The sequence below is a fragment of the Parambassis ranga genome, chromosome 16 (genome assembly GCF_900634625.1).
Source record: "Parambassis ranga chromosome 16, fParRan2.1, whole genome shotgun sequence".
Classification (NCBI taxonomy): domain Eukaryota; kingdom Metazoa; phylum Chordata; class Actinopteri; family Ambassidae; genus Parambassis; species Parambassis ranga.
Genome location: NC_041036.1, coordinates 2,240,946 through 2,259,939, shown reverse-complemented (window position 1 = coordinate 2,259,939; position 18,994 = coordinate 2,240,946). Strand labels below are relative to the sequence as shown.

The 18,994-nt window shown below is 43.0% G+C and overlaps 1 protein-coding gene across 1 annotated transcript in view; it reads left to right on the top strand.

The window, feature by feature from the left end:
• The first annotated feature begins 6,536 nt into the window (after positions 1-6,536).
• Positions 6,537-18,994, top strand: part of adgrb1a (adhesion G protein-coupled receptor B1a) — a 79,880-nt gene continuing 67,422 nt past the window's right edge. The window contains exon 1 of the mRNA XM_028425316.1: positions 6,537-7,272. Coding sequence (XP_028281117.1) covers positions 6,537-7,272 — 736 coding nt within the window. The remainder of the gene's footprint in view (positions 7,273-18,994) is intronic.

The following is an 18,994-nucleotide window of genomic DNA, read 5'->3' as shown; positions in this document are numbered from 1 at the left end:
TGGGTTCTTTTGCTGCAGACTGCATTCATAGTAGTACTTGGCAATGCAACGTGATGTCATGCCATGATGTGTCAATGACAAGTGACTCTCAATGATACATGATTATGCATGTTAAGCTACTCGCATGTTATTTCACAGTGTTTTAACAAAACCTACGTAAGTAAGAAAGAGCCGGCAGTCTTTCACCTAGGAGTCCATTAATCACATTATAAATGGAAAAATGTGTCCCCTTATGTGTCAATTTGGCCGCTAGATAGACAACAAAGAAGGTGACAGAGATTTAACACTGACATGGCTGTAAGTTCCTAGAGTGGCCAAAACTCAGGTATTGCAAATCCATGCTTTGCCCCACACAAAGAGAAACTTGTTAGATTATATGTAATAATGAAGAAAGGAAATCATTTCTCTACACTTAGCCTGGACCCAGAGCTCTATCTGATGCACAGACTTAATTGTGTGTCTGCTTTTAGTTACATGCATATCTTAAGCAGGGCAGGGACAGCTGGTGGACTCGCCGTCTGCAGCGGCCACGTTTTTCTGCATGACAAACATTTTAAAGGAAAGCTTTGGGCCACATAGACAGAGGAGTGCTGGATACAAATGCCATGATCCCTAAAAGAAAAGACAGTAACATGTATGTAACAGTATGTATGTAGGCCTGTGATTGGCTGCCAAGAAGGCAATGAGCCTAGTGCATTCTGGGTGATGGAGTTTCAATGTCATACTGGTTTTTTTTTCCTGTTATGGAGTTTTTAATCTTGTTGTGCTGCACCCATGTGGAAAAAAATCTAATAACTGCAATTTTATCAGATCTGATAAAGTAATTGATTGAAGATCATGAATATGAAAATCAAGCATGTTTTTTAAAACTCAGTCTTTGATATCTTGGCGCTTTGATGTAATTGTTTGTCATCAGCCTCCTACTCTTATCAAATCTGATCAGATGCCAAAAAAAAAAACTGTGTGCCATGTGCAAACTGCCCATTTTGCAGTTGACAGTCATATTTGTTCTTCAAATGCCCAAAGGGATACACAATACCAAAACCAGAGTCACAATATACAACAAGGTGTCAGTGCACATTGGTATTCAGGGTGTGGAGAGAAAATTTTAGTAGTCTTCAGGGTGGATTTGTTCATTCCTTTCAGCCTGTGTCTTTAACAGCAAGCAATTAAAAGAACAAAGGTGCTGCATTAGCCGGCAACCTAGGCGCACGAATCCATGTAAACATGCCCAACAGGCTGGCTCTGCGAGCGAGTCGGAACAATGGCTCAATCACAGGGAAGCAACAGTCCCTCAGACAGAGATGTAGAGGCAGAGGCAGAGACAAAGAGAGTGCTGATGAGAAAATGATAGAGTCGCATGGAGCATCACTTCTCACATCACCAGCACAGGGATTACAGGCTGATTAGCCGAGTAACACGGAGAGCTGCTGCTGCCACACTCTGCCGTATAAACTATTAAGGCAGAAAGCTACAGACACCGTTGCTCTTCTCTGAAGAATAAATTGCTCCTCTTTGTCATCCAATTTTTCACATGCAAAATAATTCGGAAGAAGCATTATTTATGGCATTTCTTTAGTGCTGGATTTGTATCATCAGAGAGGAGAGATTGTACAGTGTCTGTAATGTAAGAGGCTGATCACATGGCCCACAAGGCCTTACACACAACATGAGGCAGAAGTGCTGCTGAAAAGAAAATGAATCGATAATCAATAAAAATAAAATGGAATCTTCCTCTGGAAGGTTTTGAAGGTCCCAGCTTTTTCTTTTCTTTTCTTTATATTACACATAGCAACACCTACACACCCTGTAAGAACAATACTGCCTGTGTCACAGTAGATTAGTTGTTAACTTTAGTAACATTGAGTCATTTATCTCATTGACTAATGAAGATTCTAAGAATCCAAGAAACAATTGTTCACTCAGCCCTCTCTAGTGTCGTGTTGCATTTTCTGAGCCTGGAAGCAAAATCAGCAGGTTAGCAAGGTGTTGAGCCTAATGAGCTACCAGGAGCATAAAGGTGGATACATGTCTTTAACCTGCTACATCACCATGGTAACTCACGCTACAAACTTAAACCTGGTTGGGAGCAGATTATATTCAGGGTTGAGGCTCAAACCAAAGACACATCAATCCAGTGGACCTAAACACACCTGAACTCTACCAGGTTCTCTTCAGAAGAAGAGAGTTTGGAGGCAATGTGTTCTGACGATGCAGTGTTCTTTAAGCACAACACTCTCAGAATATTCTACTTATAAGGCCTTCACAGACACATATCTATAGAAATGATCTGTCAATATAACACTGATCAACATTTACAGAATCACATAACAGCTATCCATAGACAATAAGGTCGTTTTTAAACGTATAATCCAATCATGAAGGTGCAAGGCTTCTCTCTACTTATTGATTCTTCAGACAAAACCCACCAGGAAAAGAGAAGGATGCTGTGAAGGTGCACAGCTCTGTGTCAGTCTGACTGCATTCTATGCACAGACACCCAGTGTTATTTTGACAGCCGGTAAAACCTCCCATCACAGGCCTTTCAGAAACCCTAATAGAACATGTAATAGCAGAAATTGTAGAGTCGTATCGATTAATTGACGGGGAACATCCAGTTTAATCTTCGTGTCCGATTTGATTCAGCAGACTGTGTCGCTCTGGCTTAGATCTCGTCTTTCACTGCCGTGTCTTATTCCCCTCTGCTGTGGAGTAGATGAAAGTGTGTTAATAGGTGCTCTGTATCTGTTAGCTTCTCAAACACAAAGATCGATAGAGGATGGTGGGGGTGTGTGTTTCAGCCGTGGGGAGGGGTTGCTGGTAATGAGGGGAGTCTTTACATGGGCAGGAAGCTCCAATAGAGCGCTGCATGTTGGGCGACCAGAGAAGGAGGAGGAGGTGGAGGAGGTGGTGAGGATGTGAGGGGGGCGTCTGAGGTGGAGCTGTCAATAAAGAGCAGCTCTTTATCCTCTCCTAAAGCTCTGTACATTTCATTACCGCCAGATTTCTCTGGTGGAAGGAACCTTTCCCAGGTGGCTTCTTCTTTTTGGTGTGAGATGAAGTTAGAGAGCTGCCAGACTGAAGAGGGAAAAAACAGCATGAACCACTGTACCTGATGAAAAGCCTTTTGATGCTAAGTGATATTAGATATTGTAACTTTGCCATAGCATTGAGTATGAGCATTGACAGCCCTGAATTAAACCAGGAGTTTTTCTGGCTGCACAAAAGGGGGCTGTTCCATTGCTGTAAAAAGGTGCTTCATACTCCACAGGAACTGTTCATCACAGGGACAGATAGCTTGGACCACCTTCCCCCAAATATTCTCCATGATTAGACCTGCGTGGACCTTTTCTTTTCTTTCTGATCCCATTCACTTCCAAATATAAATTCAGTGATACATCATCAGTTGAGTGATGAAGTGTGTGTGTGTGATATCCATGCTATGCTGATACTTTCTACCTGGTTTTAACCAACATATTTACATATTTTTCCATCTAATAGCAGAGATAAATGAAGCCTTTCCTGTAGTGAAATTAGCATGTTGATATTGATGATTAATTTGTTGTGCTGAAGGAATTCCATTTGGCTGAGATACAATGAGCAAACAGCAACTCTGTCAGTTTCATGCAAAATGTTTAATAAACACTGACAAGCGCCAACGAAATCAACGTCAAATTCTTATGCAAGGACACAATTCATATTATTCAGTGTCAGTTTATCTGTTAGTGTTCATGTGAGGCTGAAATGATATCCCAGCAAATATTTCCTTTGCATGTTACTTGTTGGAAAGGGTTTTATATGAGCGATTAGATAATACCACCGTTGTGTTTCTGATGTTGTTGTAAATAAGACTGAGTGATGTTAATTCTCTCAGTAGCAGACCGACTGTGCTGATCAAACAGAATTAATTCATACTCTTGTGATTTTATTTAAAGGCTCACAAAGAAATGATCAGAGCAAAGGTGTGAAAATCCCTCACCGGAAGTATTATATACGGCATTTAGTTTTGTAATAATGACCTTTTACAGCATTTTATTTTGTAGGATTTAGCCAATATAATCATGGACCCATGTTTACAATGGTGTTTAAGCTTTGGTGTGATGAAAAAAATTAGTATTTGTTGCCGAGTAATGAACACAGAAGTTTAATTTGGAACCTCTCAGTTTGAGAATAATTGTTTATTTGTTTGAGGTCAGATCTGGTCCTTTTTTAACTTGTTTTCATAAAGGGATTTTGTATCGATCATAAACATCGGCACTTCGTTTCATAAAGATTTGTGAAAATGAAAATAAAAGATACTCTATTTGCTGCTGTGGTTTGAGACCTGTTAGGCTGATTGAAGTTTGAATTAACTTTTTATTATGAAAGAAAAAATGACCAGACTTTAATTAAAATGTGCTCAGTTAAATGAAATGAAAACGAAACATATTATTGTGGTTCTTTGGTCTGATGATTGGTTTGTGGCAACTTATATTTAACATCACACACACACACACACACACCCACCGATCACACAGAAAAGTTGGATGCGATGGAGCCACCGTGTTGGTTTCTCTGGTAACACTGCACTCAGGGGCCATCAGGCTCTCTGCATGTTCAGTCTATATCCAGCACCTGGACAGGGATCCTGTGGAGCCTGATGTCGACTTACTGCCACAGTTGCCTGGTTGTCATTTGAATTTGACATTTGGTGGAGCAAATATTTCGGGAGCTGTTTCTCTGTCTGGCTTACTGTCCCCTGAATAACTGTGAAATAATTTGTATATCTCATTCTTTTGAAAAACATATTAGGTGAATCTGTTATGACAGAGGTGATGCTTAATGTGAGATATACCCAAAAAACATCATCTCAAAGACAGTAATTGTTATGGGTGTATTATTATCCTTCCTCCTCCCCTGATCTCCCTGTTTGTGTCTTCTCCTTACCTCCCTCGTGTGTTCATAGTGTTGTTTTTTGTTGCTTCCGGTTTTATTTTGAAGTCCTGTCCTCCCCGTGTGTCTCCCAGTTAGTTTTACTTCCTTGTATTTCCCGCCTTTGTGAATGCTCGCCCCGCCCTAATGTCTCTCACCTGTGTCTTGTTTGCTTCCTGTATTTAAGTCCTGTGCTCCCTGAGTTCTTGTCGGTTCGTCTCCCCATTTGTCTCACCTGCTGTCTTCCATGGTGTCATCCTCCATGCTCCTTTGTCCTCCCGTCCTTCTCCGGATTACTCCTCATTGGTTTGCTTGTTTTTTTGCTATTTTTTCCTTTGCCTTTTTGTACTTTGTGGACTTTGGTTTTGTGTTTTGAGATTTTTGCTTTACCTTTTGGATTTGGTTTTTGGAATTTTGATTCCGAGTCTCTTAATGACTGCTACAAGCTTGATTTAGCATCCATGTCTTTCTGCATGGTGGTCACATGACTTCAGTATGTCTATATACTTTTGCCTGGATGATGTGACAGTGTAAAGTCTACAGTTGTTCATTTTACAATAGAAATGAGGTTAACACTTTCTAATGTTAATCAGTCCATATACTTTAGTAAAGCTCAACCTGCTCAACAAGTTATTGCATGAATGAATTCTGGTTATATGTATTGTTTTGTTTGCATTTTTGTTGCTTCATTAAATTATTTTTCGGAAAAATAAAATCATCAATAAAGTCATCTCATCACGTCCAATACCAAATTTCCTCTCCTCGGATCAGTAGGTTTACACAATTGTAGCTAAAACTACAAGAGAAATCCAGGGATTACATTATAACAAACTATTTTCCACTTCATAGCAGTTTTATGTAGAGGTATGGATTATAACAATTTAAAATGACAAAACCTTGGAAAGCTACACTGCAAATAAAAGCACAGAAGAGAGAGAAGAAAGGGGCCATAAGTGGAATATACTGCCTCAAAGTGTGAAACGTGTCATTGGTTTGGCTTTGCTAAGCATAACAATGACGAGCACTGATCCGCTGACACTGTCGCTGTCTGTGCCGACTAATGAATGATTGCAGGTGTTGCCTTTTTTGGTAATTAATAGTCTTATAATTGGACAAATGAATGTGCTGGCGGATGAAATATGGGAGCAGACATGTGAGGAAGGCAGTTGTCTCTCAGGAGGAGACCAATTTGAACTTGGTAATGAAGAAAAACTTAGCTAAATGGCTGCTTCCCTCCTTCCATCTGCCTCGATTCAGCTTGTTGTTGTTGTTGTTGTTCTCCAGGGGCCGAGTCACTGCAGTCTTTCTCATTTTACTGCACAGACAATAATATCTGATAGATTTCTCATTGTGGAGATAATAGTGTAATCCCATTGGGTTGTCTGATCTGATACCATGATTAATTCATATCTTTTCCGTGTTACAGGTTCCTGTGAATCTCAGGGTTGACTGACACCGCCATGGGCCGATTGCTGGATGTTTGAGAGGAACCGTGCTCCCCTGTCCTCCTCCGCCTTCTCCTCCACATCCTCTCCCCCTTCCTCGTCCTTCTCTTACAGTCCAGGAAGTGGACTACACCAAGGACTCTAACTGTGAAACCGTCTCCGTCCCTTCATCTGCAAACCATGACAAGTATTATTTTTCTCATTCCTGGCCAAACAAGGTGGCCCATCCCAGTGCTGCTCCTGTATCTTTCCCTTCTTCTGCTGGTGAGCAGGTGGTGTCATGCAGCCCCCTCCGGCCCAGAGTCGGACTCCTGCTCCACCTTAGTCCAGAGCCGCTTCTTTGGGTTCTTTCTCTCCTCATCGGTGTTTCCCACTGTGCCTTGTTCCTGGACGCTTCAAAACCCTGACCCCAGACGCTACACAATCTTCATCAAGGTGACCAAACCTACAGAGGACTGCGTGCCATCACAGCTACGCACATTCCAGTATGACTCTTTCCTGGAGACCACGCGCACCTACCTGGGCATGGAGAGTTTTGACGAAATCGTGAGGCTGTGCGACACCTCCACTCCAGTGGCCTTCCTGGAGGCTGGGAAGCAGTTCCTACAAATGAGGAAGGGACTTCCGCGGGCCGGTGCGCCCATTACAGACGGCGGCGGGGATTTCAAAACGGAGTTTCTGGTGGTGGGGAAGCGGAACCCCAGCATGGCGGCTTGTCAGATGCTGTGCCAGTGGCTGGAGGACTGCTTGGCCTCTAGCACCTCTAACAGGCCCTGTGGCATCATGCAGACGCCATGTTTGTGCTGGGACCCGCCGCCGCAGCTCAGCGAGGGTGATAGCTGTTATCACAATGGAGTTTATCTGGAAAACTGTTTACCCAGCATGAAGGAGAGCGGAAAAGACGCGCAGATAAGTGGTGAGTAGGAATGCTCTTGTTTAATTTCAAAAGGCTGGTTTTTATTTTGCTTTTTGAAGAGCATACCATTGTTTTGCCATGAATTGTAAAAATTATCTTTTATTCTCTGTAAAACAAAACGAAGACACTTTCGAACAAGAAACTACGAGCAAAACAGATTTTAAGCTAAAGGTCAGCTTTGGCATTTAGCATGCTCTCAGCAAAATGACAGACAAATGGCATCTTCAGTAGCAATCAAGTCAGTGAAAATGTGTATAATTTGTGAGGACAATTGCATGACATTGACTGAAAAAGCAAATGGAGCACTTTGTATCTGTAGAAGGGGGTGAGAGCAGGACAGAAAGAGGCAAATGGAAGGTTTAAGGTTTCATCTGATGGAAGCGAGCTCTGTGACCTTGCAAGGTCGGCACCGTATTCCATTCGTCTGTGGTCCAGGAGGCAACACTTGATCGGCCTCCGGGAAGCTTTTGAAAACGGAGGAGAATCGAGTGCTGATATTGGATAGCGGTAGGGATGCTCAGAGGAGAGGAGTGACTGGGGGGGGGGGTGCAGTGGGTGATGTAAACAGAGACAAAAGAGAAAGAGAGATGGGAGAGAGAGGGAGAAATGCAATGAGCTCAGGGCCTGTGGCTTGAAGTCTAATTGTCTGCTGCTTGATCCCGGCTCCCCTCCCTTTCCTCTCGGCAGACAGGATGTGGCCTGACATCTCTGTCCTGGCTTCGTCAGGACTATGGCCAGAGGGATGGAACATTTCTCGGCTCCCCCCTCTCCCCCTAACCTTTCCACCATCTATCCATCCCTCTTCTTCTCTCCTAATCAGCCCGTGGTCTCACTCTTTCTTTCTTCTTCTCCTCCTCCTCCTCCTCCTCCTCCTCCAAGCCACCATCACTGCCTCCCCATCTTCCCCTCCCCAGGCTCATAGTGGGCTGACACTGAGCCAGTCGTGGGAAGCCAACCAAGCAGAGAAGATGTTGCGGTGGGTATCTCCTGCCTTATCCTCCTCCAGTCTCCCAAGTAGCTAATATACCCTCGCCACCCCAGCCTCCTCTTCGCTACTTATCACATTTATGTAATCCCGCTTATGGTGCTCAACAGCGGGGTGTGGGCTGTTTGTGCCTCAAGGTGTGAAAAATAAAAAAGAAATATACCATTCACTGTTGGCTTATGTCGAGATATAAAAGAGAAGGACACATTATAGCTTTTTCTCCCTCCCGTGTGTGCTTCAGCCCACACGGGCGAAGCGCCTCCTTGATGATAATCCCAGGTTCGGAGCGAAAGTGGCTGTGGAACCCTGTGATGAGCTCAAATGGAAGAGAGGCAAGCAGTCTGTGAATATTTGTCTGGATGGATTGAATTGGTGGATGAAGATAAAGAGAGGCTGGGGAGACGTAATGGATTCTGTGTGGAAATAGGTCGGGGAGCCAGGCAGTTATGGCCTGCTGTGCAGCAAAAAGGGAAAATAGCATGGTGATGGTTGTGAGTGATGAATGAAGGAAAGACAGTAGCAACAGAGGGGAGAGAGACATTGTGAGAGGAGACTTAAGGAGAGTGAGGAGTTGTCAGAGGGTGTGATGAGGATAGATGGTTGTTGTTTGGGTCAAGCAGCTGGACCTGTTTGGTCTCAGGACCCCGAGACTTCATCATCCTGCTTTCCTCACTCCTACTGTGCAGAGAGATGGAAGGTCCCACCCAGCAGCAGATGGAGGGGTGAGGCCAGCTGTCAGAGCTCATGCTCTGCTCATAATCAGCTGATGGGGGCTGGATGATGGGCTCTTTATTTTGGAGGTTTTGCTGTGTCATGTTAAGATGATAAAACCAGTAAAGACTTGGAGGGAATCTTACTGTTGACAGAAAAGTCCGGGTCACATCTTTGCGTTTTGGCTGTGCTGCGGTTTAGTTTTGTCCTCAGTGTGACTTCTTCTTGCTCCATCACCCCTTTACATCAGTTTCCTTTTCCACCACTCTCTGTGCACACACTGAATATATGGCAGCCACATCCAGAATCAAGCCTCTCATTTACATTCTGTCTGACAAACTCAACTCACATAAGTTAATGGCAGCGGTTGAACAGTTTTTCTTTTAATATTGTCCGGATCCTCTCTGCACATCTTGTGTCTGACTTCCTGCCTGCTTGGAGTAATGCGGCAGTGACAAAATCCCCTTTTGCAAAGCAGAGCAGAGGGTCGCTTCTGGGACCATATGCACTGACTAAACTTGCAGTGTAAACACACCTGGTGGGACTCAAGGGTTAAGGTGCTTTCTCACATTCAGGCTTTGGGCTGTTTGATTCAAACTGAACTTCTCGGCTGTTCGTTTTGTAATATGTGAACACAGTAATTGTACATAGGTGTGGACCAAAAAGATCAGCCATCCTGGTGAGAAATCAGCTGATGATCATGCCACAGTTTCTTAGGATTTGTGCACACCTCCCCACATCCTCTATTATCTATTCCCTATGCATCTTTGGAGACTCTGGTGCGTCAACACCAGACAACTCCCAAGTGTTTTAATGCAAGCAATGCGATAAGCATTTACCAGTGTGATGTTTAACACACGTAGTCTTTCTCAGGTCATGGAAAACTTTCTCATGTGTTCTGAAAAAATCCATTATGGCACTCTTGGATTTTCCTAGAATTTTATCAACAAATGTTGGCAGTGTGCTACTTTGGGTTAGGGCTGGGCGGTATACCGGTTCGTACTGAAAACCGGTGTTTCTTTATGTTATGATATGAATTTTTCATATACCGACAACACCGGTTTAAATGGCCTAAAATGACTTCGGCTGCTTCTGTCGATGATTAGCAGCGAAACAGTGGCTAAACCTGTATGTGTGTGAGCGCTGCAGTGGGAGAGCCGTATGAGGAGTTCTACACGATCGTTTCTCATGAAGTATAAAAAGTCCGGTCCAAACGGATTTTGTTATTTCCGCCACCTCAGGAAAACAAACAGATTTCTCTGTCCTTGTGGAGTCACGTCACTCACACACACACAAACACACACACCATTTGTTTAAAACAATAAAAATGATCATTCATTAATCGTAATTGAGGAAAAAGCCTAAAGTAATCAGGATGCTACTGGATATTAAATAATAACCCACAGCCCTGCTGTATTACATGTTGTACTATAATGTGGATTTTTTTTGTAGAATTCTCATGACTGTGGAACAGGGTAACCACTCTACTGCAGTAATTCTTCTCACAATCAATGCAGTTAACACGTCACGCATGAGGGGAAAAAAAAACGTCAAATACCGGAAACCGTTATAATAATATAAAAATACTGTGATATAGAATTTTGGTCACACCGCCCAGCCCTACTTCGGGTAGTGTAAAATGTTCTAGACCTGTCACAATAATATAAAAACTTCTTTTGCTCCACCATCCCTGCAGTAGTTCAAGACACACGTTCTACTTCCTGTATCTACTTTAACTCTTGCGGTTGCCACCTCGAGGTAAAGGTATAATAGCCCGGTATTGTAGCTCAGTTTCTTATATAAATCTTTCTTCTAATTTATCTCCGATGCAGATTTTCAGAGCTGCCCCAGGAAGTAGCTTATTTATTATTCAGAGAGGCAGAAGGGTGTAAAAGTCTGAGGGTGTGGATGGATGTGTGCATCAGACTTTCAGCTAGGGAAGTTTTCTATTCATTTTCTTATTGGAGCCACTGTAAATAAAATGAATGAACCGACTCGTGATGACATTATTAATTCAGTCAACATTTGTCATGGGATTAGTCATTAATAACGCATATAAACTTTCCATAGTCAGTACACTGGTGATAATGGTCTTAGAAACTAGTGACAACCTGGCAACAAGGTGCACTCCAGTGCTCAAACAGCACAATCTCCTCTCAGTTCAGGGTGTGCACAGAGGATTGAGGTGATTTGACTCACAAAAAGCCTTGAAAATTTAAACTGCTTGAAAAATGGGCCCTGTCCTTGGAAGAATTCAAAGCATCATTAGACATTGGAACAGTCCTTCCAATATAACCAAAAAACCTTCCATATGAATGCAGTTATGTATAATATCAATGTAACTAAACATGGATGGCCTGATGGCTCTTCAAAAGGGAGGCCCCCTGGTGGCTGGTTGCAGTATAGGTCATAAACCCCACCTTATAGCGGATGGGACAAGGACCCACTTAAAACCTACCACTTACAACTCTGGAAAGAGTTGGTTTGTGGCTTTATCATACTTTGTTCTCTCTGCAAATGTTCATTTTTGCAAGGTATAATTAATGAGTTATAAAAGGAAGAAGTCAAATCGCAGTCAGCAGTCAATAAAGAAGCCAAGCACAAAGAATTGAGGGAGGAATTGGGCAACAATTCAGTAAAGATAAAATACCATAAACAGTAATGAATAATTTTGTCTTCTTCACACCACCATCTCTATTAATCCGGTACAGAGATAATGAGATTAACGTACTAAAATTCAGAGCAAATGCTGTTGCAATCAGAAAGACTGACAGCGTGTCCTTTCAGTTCCAGGTGTAATGATTGATTGATTATCCATTAGGGCGTTAACTGCTCAAGGCAACAATAACCTTCCACTAATGTGCAATGGGGCATGTCAGGATTTGTACATCTGCTTTATTGATAATTTCCCTGTCTGTAGGGGGAAGGGTAACCCTTTCTGAATCCATGGTTAGATTAATATGATTGAGTGTGGATGACCTGTGGTGGCAGATTGGGGTCTGCCTGCTTATCAGCTTCATTTTGTCAATAGGCAGCTCTTAACCTGACTGCAATGTGACCTTTTGAGCAGGATGAAAGGAAGTGTCACTGGCTGTTTACAGGCTCTGATTTCAGAGTTACAGGAGACATAAAAGCCAATATTTTATGAGCTCTAGAATAAATCACAGAATATGGGCTGATCTGTATTATACAGACTAACCTGGTTTGTTTAGAAAGGACAGGCACTGATTGGCAGCTAATTGGATGAACCATTAGTCAGTCCGATCTATCAGAAGCTAACCAATCAGATCAATGAATCAATGACGAGAAAACACAACAAGCCACTGAAGATCTCTGAAAGCTTGCAAGTAGCAGTTAGTTAAAATGCCACTTTGTCAGACAAAGACCATTGGACATTTTCACACCAAGATTTTTTAAAGAGGATCTTCATTGATCTGATCTGACACAAGCTAACAGCTCAGAGCCTGGTAGGATGTGCTAGTTTGTGAGTTTCACAGAATCCTTCCACACAAGGTAACAATAAGGCAGATTGAAATTTTGGAGAAAGTGCTTGAAAATCTCAATTTCCTTTCCTACAAATTAAGTTTTAAGCTGTTGGAAAACCTTGAAAATGGACCGTAAAAATACATTCAACTCTCCTTGGAGAAGGTGTATGAACCCAGAACCTTGGTATGCCCTTTTTTGACTTATTAAGACTTGGTGCTGTTATGTTGGAGCTGAGGAGTACAGCCTCAGTCTTGGAACTCCAAACGTTGTGTTTGGGATGCAGTCACTGGGAAATACATCTTTTAGCCTGGAGTTACAACCTCAAGTTATCTTCAGCTCACTTGCTTCACTGCTGCTGTCGCTCTGTGTGTGTGTGTGTGTGTGTGTGTGTGTGTGTTTGGTTGTGTGAAACTCAGAGAGCAGATGAGAGGACAGAGGCAATGCAAAGTGTGTCTCAGCATTTTTTATTTTTTTATCTCTGAGGGTTGTGACCGTGATAAAGGGCACACATGTAAACACCATAGGCAATATTGAGGAGAATGTTTCCACACATATATCTCCCAGGTAAAGATTACCGTGAAGCTTCAAATGAATGAAAAAACTATGGAGCAGCAGCCCATGGCTCGATGTGTGAACACAGCAAGTCTTTAACCTTTAAGATGAGAGGACCGCTGATTTCAGGGCTATTTTTGGATGCTCTGACATTCAAATAGCCAAAGTCAAAGGTTTTGGAACAACAACGTTGTAGTGGTCGGATGCTTCATGGTCACGCTGACTGTTGATGATTTACAGAAATATTGTCGGTTTGGTAGACGTCCAATGTGTAGTTGTGGTGTGATTTGTGTCGCAACGTGTGGCACGGAGCAGGAAAGGATTCATTTGTTAGCCTGCAGTGGACAGCAGGGGAGCCTGTGAGTGATTAAGGGATGGATCAGAGAGAAGTGAGGAGATGAGAAAGCACATGACTCATTTTCAACCAGAGAAACAATTGAGAAAGAAGTGGTGAGCAAAGTGAAGTGAAGGTGAAAGGCAACATGTAAACACGTGTGAGAGCATCCGAGTCAGGGAGCATTTGACAACCTACACATATACATCATAACCTATTAGATATTTACAGTGTTTGTATGCTAATATACATGTTTACTCAGGTCTGAAACCATAATACGCATCTTTAAAAATCAACACATCCTCACAAATTAATATTAATACCATAGAAGCACCGTGTAGCTGAAATGTCTGACATGGGCGGTGGGAGGAGGAGGTCAATGATAGGTAAATTGGTATCCCAATATGAAATATTGCTTTGACTCATGCTTGGGTGTGGGCATTAAAGGCACCTCTTTAGGCTTTTCTGTTGCCCAAACCCACAACCCTCCTGCCTGGGACCCAGCAGCCATTGGACCCAACCCCTGTTTTTAGACCGTGCAGAAGGGTCTCCACACCAACCCCTTCACATTGCTCTTTCAGACTCAGCCTAACCAGGCTGTTTCGGGCTCCAGTGGTAGGTCCTGGTTTTCCTGTTCTAGGAAAAGTACCTTTGTATTTATAGGAATCAATTTGTGGAAAGTGTTTGTCTGGGTCTTTACCCCAAACCTGTTTGTGTTGAGACCCCCTATCAGGAGCAATTAGCTAAAAGACACGCTGTAATGAACGCTAGACCAATAAACCCTCTTATCCCATGATAAGACCTCAATCCTAGAAGGACGCACCTCCCAAACTGAGGCCCTGGATCCTTCCAGGATGGAGTTTGAGTGTGTTGATGGTAAGAGAGACTGGGAGAGAGACTGGGAGATTGACTGTAGGCTGCCTCTAAAGCAATGCAGGCACTGTATTGGTCCAGTTGACCAATCTCCCTGCCTTCACCTATGGTGATAAAGTGACTAAATAAATCAGGATTAACACAAGTGGTGGACATGAGGTTTCTGTGTAGGGTGACCAGGCTTCCTCTCCAAATCTGAGAGGGGCAGCTAAGGGGAGTTACTGGAGACAGGGAGGCCTGGGTGTCTCTGTTTCCCTCTTGTGACTCAGTGAACTAAGCAGTGTTTAAAACCACCTGATAACACATGTTATGAGTCAAGATCTTCCACTCTCTCTCTGCCATTTTTACTACAACCATAATGAGTCGTGCCTCAAACAGACATGCAGTAGAATGAAACCCTTTTCTGAGACCTCCAGTGTGTAGTTGTGTAGTGCATGTGTGTTGTCGTGCTGTGATATGTGGCTCGATGTGTGGCACGGGGAAGGAAAGTATTCATTTGTTAGACCTCTGCTGTGGACAGCAGGGGAGCCTGTGAGTGATTAAAGGATGGATCAGAGAGATGCGTGGAGATAAGAAAGCACATGACTCATTTTCAACCGAAAGAAGGAGTGGACAACAAAGTGAAGCGAAGGTGAAAGCCAACAAGTACAGCTTTACCCACGATGCCTTGGGATCATCTGTCGTGACCTTGGCTGCACATCAGCTGCTCTCACTTTCAGCTTTGTCATCTTTCTCAAGTGTGAAATATTTAATAAAGCAGAAAAGCCTGAAAAAGAACCAAACAAGGACACAGTGTCACAGTGAAAACCTGGAGGAAGCCTCTAAGGGTGTAAAACTGCTGCAAGATTCAGGTTTGAAACCAGTTTTACTGAACCTGGTCTTCTCGGCCAAACTTTCAGTCCCACTAGGTGGGTGTGAGCTACAATTTGGCTGTGGTTTGTTCCATCCTCAGCACGACTTCAAGTCCCATCAGCTGTGTTTCCGACAAGAGCAGCTTGACTGAGATTATTAGGAGATTTCCTGTTTCAAGATCATGCAAAAATTACAAGATCCTGCAGCAATCTTCATGTTTTCTAATAACAACAAACTTCTTTGCCTGTCTGTACTCGCTTGATTGTGCTTTTCCATTTCCTACATGAACCTCCTCTTGTTTTTCTGTGGCCTTCCTCTGCTGCTTATGTTTTAATGTTAAAGTAGTAATGGGATATATGACCCAGAGTCCAAACATGGTGTCTTATTTTGAAAAATACAGCCTGTCCTCACCAGGAAGACATAATATCTCAGAGTTTTAATGTGTTTTAATTGGGGCAGGGCTTGACGCCGTGGCGACAGCAGATATGTACAATGGGTTAATGTTATTAATGTGTGTGTTTTTAGACAAAACGTGATTTTTACCTTACCCCTAAACCTGTTTATTTAAGGCCTGACTGTAAGTAGTAGTTTAGTAATAGTTTTTAATGCTTAAACCAAACCACAATTTAAAATAAAACGTCTTTGTTAAGGTCTGCCATGCTGCACGTGCCGCCGCTGTCAATATTAATCTTACGATCACCTGGCATCTGCCCATACACCAATATGTTCCGTTGTGACTGTCCAGCATAAGTGTGACTGTTGATGGCTCTTATGCCATGAGGACGTGTTGTAAAATTAATTGGATTCTCTCTTTGCCTTTCTTGTGTCTTCCTATCTCTAGCTGCTCAGTGGCTGAACACTAAAATAGACTCTGCATGTATTTTTGGCTGAGCAGAGCAGAGCGGCGGTTGTCTCATGAAATGTGCCACAGGACCACATGCATTGGACCAGAGTGGCCGTAACCAACCACACATCTCTGATAGTAGGAAGGACTGCTGGTACCTGTAGTCAGCTGACATCAAGGAAAATTAGACATAAAACTCTAAACTATACCCTGTGTGTAGTCCTCACTGGAAATGTCAGAATCGCTGCGAGAGGCTTCGGGCAGAGTCTAATCAGTGCTGTCTGACATTCTGTTTGCAGTGGATGGCTAAAGAAATAATATAAGACCAGGCTGTCCAAAAAAAGTGACATTATGTGGAAAGAAGGCAGAAATCCTCATAAACCCTCCTGACTTGCACTTTTTCCTCCAGTTTCTGGCATCCGGCTGCGGCTGAGGAAGATGAATGTGAGCGCTGTGTCTCTCGCTCTAAGCCTATGTGTGGCTGGAGCACATTGTTGCTAAACTAAGGGATTTCCAACCCGCCTCCATAAGGAGCACAGAGGAATCCTAAAGCAAGGCTAATGCATTAGCTCCTCTTCACAGGCATATGCACCAGTACACACACACACACACACACAGAAATGTCACACCAGAAAGTGGCACATACACTGGTGCAACCAAGCACCGGTCCCTCGTGACTGAGTGTGGGTGGCTGACTGAGAGAGAGAATAAAGCTGATTGTGTGTGTGTGAGAATGAGGTGTGGTGTTCACTATAGGAGGCGCAGTGTGGGCAGGAAGACACTGAAAGGAGATGGCAGGAGAAGGCTCTGTGCTGGTGTAGAGGCCGCTCCGCCCGCAGGGAGCTTCGCAGTCTGTTTTGGGAAGTTTTCCTACAGAGCAGGGCAGCGAAAACAATTAGCAAATGTGTCTGTGGTCACGACATGCTCACCGCTTTAATTATCAGTCTAATTATTAGAGGAGTAGCTGCGATTACCGCATTTATTTCAGACCAAGTCCTTTCATTGATGTATTTAAACAAGTGTTCAATAAATGGAGAAGGCTTCAGACGTGTGTGGTTTACCAAGTCATGCAGCACTGCACCCTGGGTACGAGCATCGCCACAGCTTTTTACTTCTCGGCTTTCTGTTGATGTTGATGTACCGCTGCTACAGCTACACAGCTACAGCTACACAGCAGATGGCGAGGGTTCGAAGTATGAAACACGCCAGACATAACTGCAGCGTCTATACTTTGTTATCCAGCTGTGTAGATGGCACAAAGACCATGAGCAGAAAACTCAACTCTTCTGCAGAATGTATCCAGACTTTTTCTGTGCTCTGGGGGTTTAAATGTTTTAAGTAACAAACACTTACAGGGATTAGAGTATATTAAGCGGGGCGATGTAGAATGTGCTAAGGTGGGGTCAGTGCTTGGTATTTAGCTGAAATCCCTAATTGGCAGTTGATTTAATCTGTGTCAGACTACACACGGTGAGGTCCAGTGTTTTCCTTTTAGCAGAATAAATCAGTCAGAGTAAATTGGTGATTGGATTTATTTTTTCCCATAGTTTTTATATATCTGGATTTATTCTGTTAAGCTCCTGGTTTGTATTGTCTCTTTGTCTACATATACTTTATTTTATTTTTATTTTTTTGATCACATTTGTATTTATTTTCTATGTATTTGTTTTATATATATTTGATTATCATAAGTAGGAAGGTTTTTTATTGTGCAAATGCACCGTATACAATCTTGCACTCACAGCAGGGCAGTGAATGCCCCATTAACATGCTGTTATAGGGTAGACAACATGCTGAAGAACTCAGCTGGGTGGAAATATTTTCAACCGAGCACTATGTTGCCCTGTTGTCAGGTCACACCTACACTGTGATCTAAAAAAAAATGTCTTTTTTAACTGTTTCATTACCTTCTCATTGCTCTGCAGTCCTTGAATGCAGAGTTATAGTTACTGTTTAACCTGCAGCCTGCCTCAGCACACTGTTTGTATATGTGCTAACATGCTGGAAGTAGCATTCCAAGGAAGCAACACACAACAGAATAATGGACACTTGCTTCTTTTTAGCATGACCACTTCAAACCAGGAGTGATGTTTTTGTCACATCTGAGGGTCACGTGAACAGATTCACTGACTGCTCACCATCACTTTCTTTCATCTTCGTGTGTTTATAAATCTAGTTAAATGTGCTTCTTGTCTTAACAAATTAACATGTATCATGTGCTCCTTGATCTTTTTTTCAGCAGTAATCCTCTCTAATTGGCCAATTAAGAACATTGAGAGATCTTTGTGAGCTTTTTCCCCCTTACATCGCTGAAAGGGAGTGTAATTGGATTTTTAACTGGATGTAAAATATCAGCAGTTGTCATTTTGTTGTGTCACTATGAGCTGAAAGGTTCACATCTTAAGGTGTTTCCTGACTGAACTTGCGATAAAATTGTGCTTTTTTTTCTGTATGTGTATTAGGGTGATCTGTGTCTTCAGTGTAATCTTTAAGATAGGAAGTCTGTGTGTCAGACTGAAGTGGCAAGATGTGGAGTTCCACAGGGGTCCATCCTGGGACCCATGTTAGATATCCATCCATCAGTTCATCCATTTTCTTTAGCTCATCCAGGGTTGTGCTGCAGGGGCAGAAACCCAGACAGGGAAATCCAGACCTCTCTCTTCCCAGCAACTATCCATGTTGGAGATGAGTTACTGCCTCCTATGGCCAACATGGATAGGCCATTTCACACCAGGTGTGAACCATGGGCACTTCATGTTGCAAACCGATCCTGTAAGAGCTGGTCTTGGCCCAACAACGGCAGCAGGACCACATCATCTGCAAAGATCAGAGGCACGATCCTCAGGCCACCAAACTGTTTTGCACTTTGGAAAAGTACTGAGAAATGTTAGAATTCTGAACAGGATCAGTGGAAAAAGAGCAGCCCTGACACAGTCCAACTGGAAGCCACTTACTGCTGGCAGTATGGCTGTGCTTTGCCTCCCTATTGTGCAACCTGTAATGCTTCAGCACAGCAAATGCAGCAGCTAGTGTTAGCTAAATGTTACTGTCATCAGTTTTGATGCATGTGCTTCGTCTTACCACA